The following is a 12,765-nucleotide window of genomic DNA, read 5'->3' as shown; positions in this document are numbered from 1 at the left end:
CAGTGATTTGGAACTTTTTGACCCTTTTCCCAGTTGATGTCTGGTGTACCCATAACTTGGAAGAGCCATGTTTCATCACATAATGACTCCTTTAACACAGAGAACTGCCAACACCAAACATCTCTAAGAGATCTTCACGTCTCTTTCCTCGCAGCCATCACCAATATGATCAGTGTAGGCACTCACCAAGAACAGATTTTCTGTACCCCAGTCTGTTTATGATGGTCAAAACACTTCCCTTTGACATTTTTTCAGTGTCCATCACTTGTCTGGTGGTTATGCACCTCATTTCAAAGATTTTGTGACAGCCGTTAGTCTTCCAGCTCTTGGTTTGTCCTTGATATTAAAATCACATTTTCGAAACTGTTGGAGCCACCTCTGGACATTACTTCAGTCTGGTTACCATCCAGATGTTTTCAATGGATAAATTTAACTGACTTATCATCCAGTTTGAACAGGAACTCCATCAAACACTATTGCTGGAAATAGTTGTCACTTTGTCCATTCATATCTAAAAACACCAGAAAAATGATATTAGGTGTATTAATGGATAATTGGTAGTACAACAAGTGTACATCATAAATTCCTCCTCTTCCTTATACACGTGCTGGTGGCCAGCTGACTTTCTATTGTGAATTTCTAAGGCCGAAGTGCATTTACTTGCGTTACTTATTGAACTGCACTGCATTTTGGTATGAATATTGAGCATATGCTAAATAACTAAACATTATTGGTGTCCTCTATGTGCACAGGGCTTCCTTCCTCACCCTGAGGTACAGGGGTTAGTGCTTGAAAAGTGAAACACAGAGGGTGATGATATGTGGGATGGAGGACAAGAGAGCTGGAGATGGAAACGTGAGGCATCTCCATGACAAAATGGGGGGGAGAGGATGACAAGTAATTTTTATTTATTTATTATTACTTTTTTAAAAATTTTTTGTACTTTGTTGCGCCTTCCAGGGTTTCCCCGATGTGCTGCTATAGCTTCCGAAGGCACTTGGCCAAGGTGTGTGTGTGTGTGTGTGTGTGTGTGTGTGTGTGTGTGTGTGTGTGTGTGTGTGTGTGTGTGCGTGCGTGTGCGTGCGTGCGCGTTGGTGCCTGGTAGCCGGGGGGCAGGAAACACCTGGTGCCCTGACCCATCCCAAGAAACATGGAGGCAGCCAGGTTTGTTGTTTTTAGGAGCATTAGCAACTAAGGCTAAGGCCATATTGCTTCGGGGATATGTGGTGGTCATTCCCTGACCTTTCCGTATTTGGTGGCTCACGGGCTCGAACCCCGGTCTAATCAAGAAGCATATGATACGCACTGCTGCTCCTGCCCACCTGGCTATGGAGGCACCAGGTTCAACAACCATGTTGAGACTCTTATTGAGATTTCAAGAGAACTTGGAATCTCAAAGATTGAATGAATGGAGAAAGGAAATAGAAGTATGGGAAAGGGAGGGGGAGGAAAGAGGGCAGACAGTGGGGGGAAGGAGGAGACACCCCTCAAAAAATTGGGGGGGGGACAGATTGACTAGTAGACAACTGTCCTGTCGCCACAACCTATACACTATTTACATCACTATTTGGGCATGATCACCACTCCAGAAATCACCCCAAAATTTATCTTATATATACAGTAATCATAAACAAAATACTCATACTACCTTATTATTATTATTAGCCATATGTTGCAAGGAAGCCTGAAGCTTATGATGCACCAGCCAAAAAAAAAAAAAAATTTCCCGAGTTACACACACACACACACACACACACACACACAGAGAGAGAGAGAGAGAGAGAGAGAGAGAGAGAGAGAGAGAGAGAGAGAGAGAGAGAGAGAGAGAGAGAGAGAGTCAAAAGTAGAAGGGAATCACCAAGAAAGAGAAGTATGATGATATCCAGCTCAGGACCCTGGATTTACCAAGCTCATGCTCACCAGACTAAAAGACCGACCAATCATTGGCACAACAGAACAGAGGCTGGAACAAAGCAAATCCAAATCTTTCCAACCAGGTACAAACCACAGTGGAATGGGGGCACCTCCATAGCCGGAAGGAGCAGCAGTGTGTAGCACACGCTTCTTGATTAGACCGGGGTTTGAGCCCATCACCACCAAATACGGAAGATGCGGAAAGGTCAGGGAATGACCACCACATGCCCCGGAGCAATATGGCTTTAGTTGCTAATGCTCCTAAAAACCAAATAACAAACAAACAAACAGTGGAATGGCCAGCACTATCATGGAGCTAAAACAGCAATTTCTACACAATTTACTTATACATCAAAGTTAAATAGCTCATCTGAATCGGGAAGCTTAGCCAAAAAATACTTCTTTTGTATGGATATATACCAAATAATTCAAATTTTGCACTCATTTACTTCAATTAAAGAATAACTGTATACAATAAAATTACACGTTTGCATTTGGATCCATCATGTAACCTTGGTCTAGATCCAACTTATACATTTGGAAAAAATTTAAATGTAGATCTACCTAAATCAGCAGCCATCCAAGAAGAGTGCCAACTATTTATAAGTTTTCCCATAATTCTTTCATTATCTTCCTTTTTACAGGCATATCCAAATCTATAGCATACTCTCCTAACCTTGCAGGAATAGCCTTCCTACAAAAAAACTGTAAATAATGATAAATGACCTCATACTGAATAGGAAGCTTTCCATTCAGTAACTGTAGAGCTACCCATAGACACAGTTATGCAGTTCCTAGTTATAATCAGAATAAAAAAATGCTGAGCCTTAGTAAGATATTTTCTGAGTTATTATCCAGAAACCCCAAGCACCAGAAGCATAGCAAATAATGGGTAAGAAGACACATTTGTAATACAACTTTAAAGTTGCAGATTTTATACCCCATACATTCTTGGAGATTCTCAAGATCTTTCCAGTCAGTACTTTAATTTTTTGAACAAGATACCGAGCATGAGCAATGAAACTGAACCGATTGTCCACGATAATACCAAAATACTTATAATTCCTGACTAATTTAATGGTACGGTTATTCAATTTTAAAGTAGGAGGCCTATTTAAATTTCCCTTAAGAAGCATTTGCTTTGTTTTATCAATCGAAATTTTTAACTTATGAACAACACACCAGTTGTTAAAATTCTGTAGAACATTGTTTACAGATTTTTCTAATAGAGGCTGTGATTCTCCAAAAATTAAAACTGCCAAGTCGTCAGCATATGCTATCTTGATAACATTTTCATGTTCCCCTCACAAGCCACCCATCAAGGACTATGGTCCAGCAATACTGCCAAAGGGCTGACCCTGAGGGCAGCACCTTGTGACATTCCTTTAACAGAACAAGTATCAGAGTAAACCAAGAGAGCTCTATCCTCAAAATAGAGATTAAACAATAAATGGGCACAGAGACCCTGGCCTCTGGGAACCTCACCAGGACACTTTTCCACTATACAGTGTCAAAGGTTCCTTTGAAGTCCATGAAGAGGCCGAGGACATATTTAGAATATTCTGTACAGTCTGCAGACTGTACAGAATCAATGACTAGCTGAATGGTATCAACAGTACCAACCTTCCTTTGCAGAACTCAAATTGATTAGCTGCTTGTAAGTTTTTGTCAGCATAAAAATTCATGAATCTATAAACTATTATTTTCTCCAAAACTTTTCTCGAAACAAGCAACAATGCTATGGGACGATAAGAAGGTAAATTTGGAGGTTTTTCAGGATTTTTCAACAGAATTTTGAGGTTTACCTGTTTCCAAGGGTTGGGGAACAGACTGTCAATCAAGCAGAAATTTAACAGATTAAAAATTAATTTTGCAATGGCAGACCAAACTCTCTTTATAACCACCACCTCAAGGAGGTCCAGACCGAGACATTTATTGTCCTTCAAAGAAGCAACAGCCTTGCCAATTTACTGATTAGAAAATTCCTCTTCTTCCACAAGACCCTCATACATAAGGTGATCCATTCTCATCCTAAGCTATTCCAAATTTTCTGGAACGGTAACATCTTGACAAATAATCTTTAGCATTAGCATATGATGCAAGAAAGCAAGTTATGCAGCATCAGCCAAAAAAAAAACAAAAAACTCTCCCATTTCACCCCTCCGTTCATTCCCAATATCTGTCCAGCTCAGCCTTAAATTTATTTAGGCTATCAACTTCCACAACAAAGGATGGAAGTCTGTTCCACCACCCAACTACCCGCTGGCTAAAGGCAAACTTCCGCACATCTATCCTATATCTTTCTTTCCTCGATTTGAATTTATGCACTCTCAGATGATTATTCTGAGCAAGAGGAAGAATCCCATCAGCACTGAGCATGCTCAAACCATTCAAGGCTTTATACACCTCAGTCAGATCACCTCGCAGGTGCCTAGTCTCCAAACACTGTAATCTGCAAAACTTAAGCCTTTCTTCGTATGAGCAACCCTTTGTTCCATTCACTAATCTTGTTGCCCTTCTCTGTACTTGTTCCGAACAGCTCCACAGCTCCAGTTCATATCATTAAAATATTTTTGTGTCGGTTTAATTTTCTATTTAATGGGTCTGTTAATTTATAATCTGTCTCTCACTATTAAAAAAAAAATGTGTGCTTTTATAGTAATAAAAATTAATGATGACTTTAAATTAATGTTTTTTATTGTTAGTATTTTCATATAACAGATCAAATTTGGATTTCTCCCAATTATATTAGTTCTTGTATTCCAAAGTTATATAGTATCTTAAAAATTAGGGATTTTATTGATAGAGCAGTGTAATAATATACGGATATTTTGTTCAGTACATTATACTGAAATGTAAAATAATATATCTTTAAACAAGTCATTTAATTTATTTTCAGACAGAATTCAGATTTTACTGGCTACACTCAAAATTTAACGAAGTACCAAAGGCTAAAGAAAAATCAAATGTGAATCCCGTAAGTGTTTACACTTAGTATTTAATTGGACAAGTAGATGCATATGGTGTTTAATTACGTAATGCCTTTCCTCTTAATGAACATCATGACTACATGTCATGCCTTTGCTTACGAATGAACAGATATCATTTTTGAAAACTGATTTTGTGTCTTTCATGTTGAGTGTTGAATTATCGCTGAGTTATCAAGAATTGTATTGATGAGTCCACAAATGAGGTGCCAGATACCACTGAAATGGCCATATGTGTTAGGACCAAGTTTTCCCAACAGTTTAGAAATTGGCTTGATTATTTCGATTAATGGGAACTTCAGGTCAATGTTGCTTTCAGTATGCTCTTTGTTCATCTTTGTGATTTAGCGTGAGAGCTATTGAAATTGTTTACTTAGTTCTTATAGCTTAAGTAAGTGGCAGAGTAACCATTTTTAATAATGTAGATGTAAATGAATATTTAGAGGTCACAACAGACTTATGTTGGTGATTATTTCGTGGACCAGTTTTTGTCTTGAGAATTTTATATTATAAATAAAATTTTTTTTTTTTTCTTCCCATTATTATATGGGGTAAGCATTTTTTTTTATTGTTTTTACGGCCGGATGCCCTTCCTGACGCCAACCCTCACCCTTTATCTGGGCTGGGAATATGTGGTGGTCCCTGACCTGCCGTCTCCTCCGTATTTGGTGGATACGGGCTTGAACCCCCATCTAATCAAGAAGCGTGTGCTATGCACTATTGCTCCTGCCCACCTGGCTACAGAGGTGCCTATATTATAAATTAAAATAAAGGCTTTATTATCAAGCAACATATATGTATAGATACTATATACCACTGATGGCCAAACTGTAGCTCATAAATTGCATGTACCTCTTTAACCCTTAAAGCTTGCAGATAAATATGTTTGAACAATTCCTTTATAAAATTAATCTTTTATTTTAGTATTGAACATATTAAATACAATTAATATAAAATAATTAATCCGTATTTTGAAAGATCATTTCAAAACAATTTTGCTTATTGAATAGGCATGGTATATTAATACAAATATAATGTAGTGCTGACCATGAATAATTTTTCTTTTGAGGCTCTCAGTTTTACCAAGCATGGATACTTTTATATATTAGCATCTGTTACGTGCAGGTGTTATATGACTGTTAAACTATTGGGTCTGTTTTTTTTTTTTTTTTGTTTGTTTGTTTTTTTAATTATTCCACTGTGTTTGTAGGAAAGGGTCGGCTTTTTTAGTTCCTAAGTTTATCTTGATATCTGATATTAATTTATTTTTAAAAGCAGTGGATGAGGAAGGTATAAAATACCCTAAAAGAGTATTTGATTTATAATAATAAAAATCTATTACATTCATATGAATCCTATATTAGAATTCATATGCATCCTACCTTTCTTCCAACTCATATTGATGATGGTAAACCACCTCCCAGTACACTTCATATGCACATTAGGTGCATATTATTAAAATTGTGTAGAGAGTGTTAGTATGTTTAGTGTCCAATGGCACCAGGGGTTTCCCCCATCTCCGCGTAGTATACATTGTAGGTGTGAAACAGAACAGTGTCAATGCCAGAGGTTTAAAAGTGTATGAATCTTGTATATGTGTAGTGTCATGTACCGTTGTTCATTTGGCCGTTGGGGCCCTTAATGGGACCCAATGTTGCCCACACTCCTCCCCATGGAGGCAGATCAGGTATACGAGTATATTTACTCTGGCAGGTCCTGCCACCTAATTTCCTGAAATTTTAGTGGCTAGGACCTAAAAAAAAAAAATAAATAAATAAAAACGCTATAGATAGGGATCAGCCAAAAGGAGTACTAGTTATGCAATTTGATGTTAAGTTTTTGAGTGTAGGGCTCAAGCAATTTAACAATGATTTGAATGCTAATAGTTGTAAGTTAAAGGGGGAGGGGAGACTGAAGGCTGGGGGAAAAAGACAGAGATATGGAGTCCATAGAGAAGATGACTGTCAAATCAGTGGAGCAGGCCTGCCCCACCAGAGCAAAAAGAGGGGCAGTGGGGGAAGAGGAAGTACAGCATGGTGATTGCCAGTCTCCAATAGGAGACTGCATCAAAATAAGAAGATCCACCAAAACCAGTAATTTCACAAAAAAGAGAGCTTTGAACAGTAATGAAATACTTTTTTTTTTTTTTAAGGACTTCTAGGAAGCAAATCCATAAGAATTCATGAAGATATTATACTGATTGACCATCATACAGTATTATCGGCCTCCGTAGCTGAGTGGTCAGGAGTGTGACTGCAGTAGCACACACACTCTTTGAGTAGACTGGGGTTCAAGCCCCTGACTGCTAAATACGGTCGATTTGCCAACCCACTCTGGACCAGCGTGGCAGATTATGGTCCATTTCACTCAGCATGAATTGTCGAGGAGGCTTCCATCCTGCAGTGGGTTCATAATGGCTGCAGTTTACCTTTTACAGTATTATCAAGAACTGGATTGCCAAATTCAGAAGAGGATCGTATTGACTAAAGATGCAGATAACCCCCTCCACCAACTTTTCTTAACCACAAAAAAACCTTGGTGTTCGTGACTTATTTTTGAGTGTCGTCAAATTGAATTACAGTACATAGCAAAGGCCCAATTGTATTGTACAAACAAGTCCATTGCCCATAAAGAATTAAGAATGGGAAAAAAAAAAACAATTTTTTTTAGCAAAATGATTTAGGGCCCAAAATATTTTCAAAAGAGGGAAATAACGAATTGTGCAGTCATATGAAAATAATATGGCACTCAAACCTATGTTGGTCCAAATCAGAAATAAACGTAATTTGTTTATTTCTGATTTGAAAATAATGTCCAGTGGAGTCAAATGTTTTGTGGTACTTTTTTCTTACCACTTCTTCAGTGACAGCTGTCTGCAACATCACTGTCACAAAAGGTTACATAGGTCACAAGAACTAGTTGTTGTTTTGGCCTAAGTGATCTTTCTTTAATCCATAAACCAAAGAAAGGAAATGGCATTCATTTCAAGCCACTGACAGTGCCAGATGTATAAATTTCAGAAAACATATTAGATCATAAGGCAAAGCTATATTATTTGCTCTTTCAGTAGATATGGTAGGCCCGTCACCACCAAATACGGAGAATGCGGAAAGGTCAGGGAATGACCACCGCATATCTCGGAGCAATATGGCCTTAGTTGCTAATGCTCCTAAAAACCAAATAACAAACAAACAACAAACAGATATGGTAGGTTTTATGACATAGTGAATCCATAGGGAGGACTATGGGAAATAATGCCTTTGAGGCATCATTTGGGAGTCAGCTGACCTTTCAGTGAGGGTACTTGAGAGTTATTCAGCCACCAGATAAGCTTTAGTCAGTTTCCACTGCTAGTATATGACACAACAAAATTTCAAGCTCTTCTGTTCCACACAAGTGCAATAAAACAGTGTTACATTTAATGTTTTTATTTCTTAGTATGGAATTTTTTTTTTGTCACATCCTAGAAACTTCACTAACTGTATATATTTCTTTCAAATTTAAGAGACAATCTGATTTAGTAAACAGGCCTTACCCCATATAGTCATTTAAATCAAGGCTTCACTGTACTACTTCTAATAAGCGAATTTTTTTTATAACAGCATCATCACAACATCCTTCTTCCATTTGATCAGAAAAATAATAATAATTTTTACTAAAAGAAGGAAAATATCTGTTTTTACCATTATAAGCCTCTAAATGCTGGATGTAAATATACCACCTTATATGATCACTTAGATTATGACTAGTACTTATAGTATTACTTATCCCAGGGGTAAAAAAAAAGTTGAGAAATATTTACAAACTAATGAACTAAGTCATCATGAAAACATAAATAACCTGTGTTCTGAGCTTCTTTAAATTTCAAGGAATGATAAATGACCAATAACATAAAAATTTGCACAAATAACAGACAAATTTTATTTTGTCTTCATTGTGATGTTTATTTTTATTTATTATTATTTTTATATATATATATATATTTTTTTTTTTTTACAGTTTAAGTTTATACCATTACCATCATATTCTTCAGAAGCATCTGTTATTCACAAGACTATGTGGTCACCATTGCCATTTTCTGCAAAGGTAAGAAAATCATATTAACAAAAATAGATAGATATAAGTGGGACAATAATATGAGGTAGTTTAAATGAAACTAGCAAAAGTTAAAACATTTTCCTATTTAATCCTGTGATTGAGATCCTCATTATTTTTATTACAGGTTGACCATCACTAATCTGGCCACTGGTAATCTGGTTCCGCCGCTAATTCGGACATAATTTCTACGAGCGTAATTTCAAATTTCCCAGGTTGGCGCCCCGACCTGCCACTACTGTTTTGGTGGTGTTGGTTGCAGCATCAGCTGTTGGCGTGAACTCATAAACACTGGCAAGCCATTCCCACTTGTTTTTCTGCATTTATTATTATTATAACCTGCTCATATTTAGCCCCAGCTGTGGTTCCAATGCATAAAGGAAGTGCCTCTCGTGGTATAAAGTTAAACTTCTGAAAAAATTCTACAGCGGTGTGTCCTGTGAAAAGTTTAATTCTGCTTAATTGTAAATTCCAGCAATTTCTCTCAGTTACTCTTATTTTACTAATTTTCTTTTACCCATTCCTTTTTAGATTAGCATTAGCATTAGTAGAGGCATTTGATGCAAGAAAGCAAGCTTATGCAGCATCAGCCCAAAATAAATAAATAAATAAAATTTTAGATGTATGAAAGGAAAAAAGACAAATGAAAAATCTCCTAAACAAAGAAAATAGTCAAGACAAAAGGGAAAAATATAAAGCCCTAAAAAATAAAATAGACAACCTATGTAAAGCTGCTAAAAGGAAATGGTTGGAAGACAAAGCAAAGCAGTGTGAAGAGGCAAATAAACTTCACGACTCTAAAACAACTAACTGGGTTATAAAGGAACTCTCTAAAACATACATCCCGAAAACACTGACGATGGAAAATAAAAACAGGAAACACGCAAGAAATTAAAAAATATGGAAAGAATATTACCAAACCCTGTTCAAAGGGGAAGGAAAAAACACTCTTAGATAATAGAAGAGATAAAGCACCCTCGATAACAAAAGAAGTAGTTCAGAGAGCAATTAGCCAAATGAAGAATGACAAGGCACCCGGAAATGATGGTATCCAAGCAGAACTATGGAAATTGGGAGGCGATGCAATGTTAAAACACCTCGCACAATTGTTTAATCTAATTTTATTTACAGGTGATATACCAGAAGACTGGAAAAGTGGAATAATAGCTATACGCAAAAAAGGAAATAAAGAAAACTGTCAGAATTATAGACCCATTACCCTTTTAAACCATATATATAAAATATTTATAAGGATCTTACAAAATAGGATACTTAAAACATATGAAGAAACAGTAAGGGGAAGAACAAGCAGGTTTTAGAAAAGGCAGATCAACAATAGGCCAGATATTCACACTAAACGTCATTGCAGAAAAATATTGGAATAAAAAGAAACCTTTTTATCTGTTCTTCATTGATTTCAAGCAGGCATTTGACTCTGTAAACAGAGAAAATTTAATGAAGCAACTACAAAAAATCCCACTTGATCATGAAATAATCATGTTTGTAAATAATTTCTAAAAAAATACAAGAGCAATAGTAAAATTCAACAACCTTAAAACAGAGAAATTTGAAATAGAGAAAGGAGTCATGCAGGGATGCCCTTTATCTCCATATCTATTTAATATCTACCTAGAAGAACTAATGAAATCAATTGAAGAAAAAAGAGGCACAATAATAAATGGAAAAAATATAAACTATATAAAATATGCAGATGATATTGTGATTTTAACAGAAACCAAAGAACAACTAAAAGAAATATTAACAAACATCGATAAAGCAAGCAACAATTATGGAATTAATATTAATATAAATAAAACCAAAGTAATGAAAATCAGAAAAAAACATAAAGACATAAACATCCAAAATCAACAAAATAGAACAAGTACCAAAATTTGTATACCTTGGCTCTGTAATAACCGGAAACCTAAGTAATATTGGCCAAATTAATCACAGACTGAATATCAGATGGACAAACATGAACAAATTCAAAAACATATGGAAGAGCAATAAAATCTCGAATAGTCTAAAAATTAAACTATATGAAACTGTCAACATTAGCATTAGCATTAGTAGAGGCGTATGATGCAAGAAAGCAAGCTTATTCAGCATCAGCCAAAAAAAAAAAAAAAACACACCACTCCCATTTCACCCCTCCGTTCGCTCAAAATACCTGTCCAGTTGAGCCTTAAATTTGTTTAGGCTATCAACTTCAACAACAAGTGATGGAAGTCGGTTCCACCAACCAACCACCCGCTGGCCAAAGGCAAATTTCCGCACATCTATCCGACGTCCGTCCTTCCTCAATTTGAATTTATGCCCTCTGAGCTGATTATTCTGAGCAAGATGAAGAATCCCATTGGCATTGAGCATGTTCAAACCATTCAAAGCCTTATACACCTCTATCAGATCACCTCGCCGGTGCCTAGTCTCCAGACTCTGTAATTTGCAAAACTTAAGCCTTTCTTCGTAAGAGCAATCCTTTGTTCCATTCACTAATCTTGTTGCCCTTCTCTGTACTTGTTAGCAGCTCTACATCCTTCTTGAAATGAGGCCTCCAGACCTGTATACAGTACTCAAGATGTGGCCTAACCATTGCCTTATACAAGGGAATAATCACTTCCTTATCCCTGCTAGAAAAATTCCTGTATATCATTGACAAGACACCATGAGCTACTCTTGCAGCTCGTCTGCACTGCTCAGAGAACTTCATATCTGCCTGCACAATTACCCCCAGGTCCTTTTCATTCTCTACCACTGTCAGTGTAGTACCGCAGAGTTGATACGTTGCTCTGGGGTTACTGTTTCCCATATGTAGTACTTTACATTTGTCAATGTTAAACTTCATTTGTCACCTCTCGGCCCATCTGTTCAACCTTTCCAGATCCTGTTGCAGCAACATAGCGTCAGTGGTGTCCTTAACAACCCTGCCAACCTTTGTATCATCTGCAAACTTGGACATTAAACTTGATATCCCATCATCAATATCATTCATAAACACCGAAAACAACAACGGACCCAACACTGAACCCTGAGGAACTCCACTAATAACATTAGTCCACGTTGAGCAGTGTCCATTGATTACCACTCTCTGTCTTCTGCCACTCAACCATCCCCTTATCCATAGCAGCAATTTGCCTCCAATGCCACACTGCTCCAATTTGTGCAGCAGTCTTCCATGTGCAACAGTATCAAAAGCCTTTCTAAGATCCAAATATATAATATCAAAGTTATTCCCTGCATCCAGTTCTTTTGTGACTACATCATAGTATCCAATCAAATTGGTCAGGCAAGACCTGCCCTTAACAAAACCATGCTGCATCTGAGCTATAACTGAATTCTTGTCTAGATGATCCTGCAGTGCTTCTTTAACCAGTGCCTCCATTAATTTTCCTGGAATAGAAGTTAAACTAACAGGTCTATAATTACTTGTGTCAGCCTTTGATCCTCCTTTGTGAATTGGGGTTACACTTGCACATCTCCAGTCTATGGGTACCTCCTCTGAGTCCAAAGGAGCTCTCATAATTATGGCTAGGGGTTGGCTTACTTTCTTTGCTGCCTCCTTTAATATAACTGGATAGATCCCATCCACCCCACAGGTGCCTTTTTTATGTTTATCCTCAACAATCTCTCCTCCACTTTCCTCTCAGTTATTACAAAATCATCCAGCTCACTGCCAATGTTTACTTTACCTACATCATTCTCCTTCCTGAATAACTCCTCATGCGTGAATGTAGATGCAAAATACTCGTTTAGATTGTTAGCCACCTGA

General features: G+C 37.0%; 1 protein-coding gene across 2 annotated transcripts in view; it reads left to right on the top strand.

Annotated features, from left to right (window-relative positions):
- Snup (snurportin-1) overlaps positions 1–12,765 on the top strand; it is a 285,875-nt gene that overhangs the window by 207,902 nt on the left and 65,208 nt on the right. For both annotated transcript variants that reach the window (XM_090377225.1, XM_090377224.1), the window contains exons 7-8: positions 4,814–4,891; positions 8,901–8,987. In XM_090377225.1, coding sequence (XP_090233351.1) covers positions 4,814–4,891; positions 8,901–8,987 — 165 coding nt within the window. The remainder of the gene's footprint in view (positions 1–4,813; positions 4,892–8,900; positions 8,988–12,765) is intronic.

This window comes from Mastigoproctus giganteus, chromosome 7 (assembly GCF_048544385.1).
Source record: "Mastigoproctus giganteus isolate SK-2022 chromosome 7, ASM4854438v1, whole genome shotgun sequence".
Classification (NCBI taxonomy): Eukaryota; Metazoa; Arthropoda; class Arachnida; order Uropygi; family Thelyphonidae; genus Mastigoproctus; species Mastigoproctus giganteus.
Note: the sequence above shows the minus strand (reverse complement) of the source record. Positions and strands in the feature narration are given on the sequence as shown.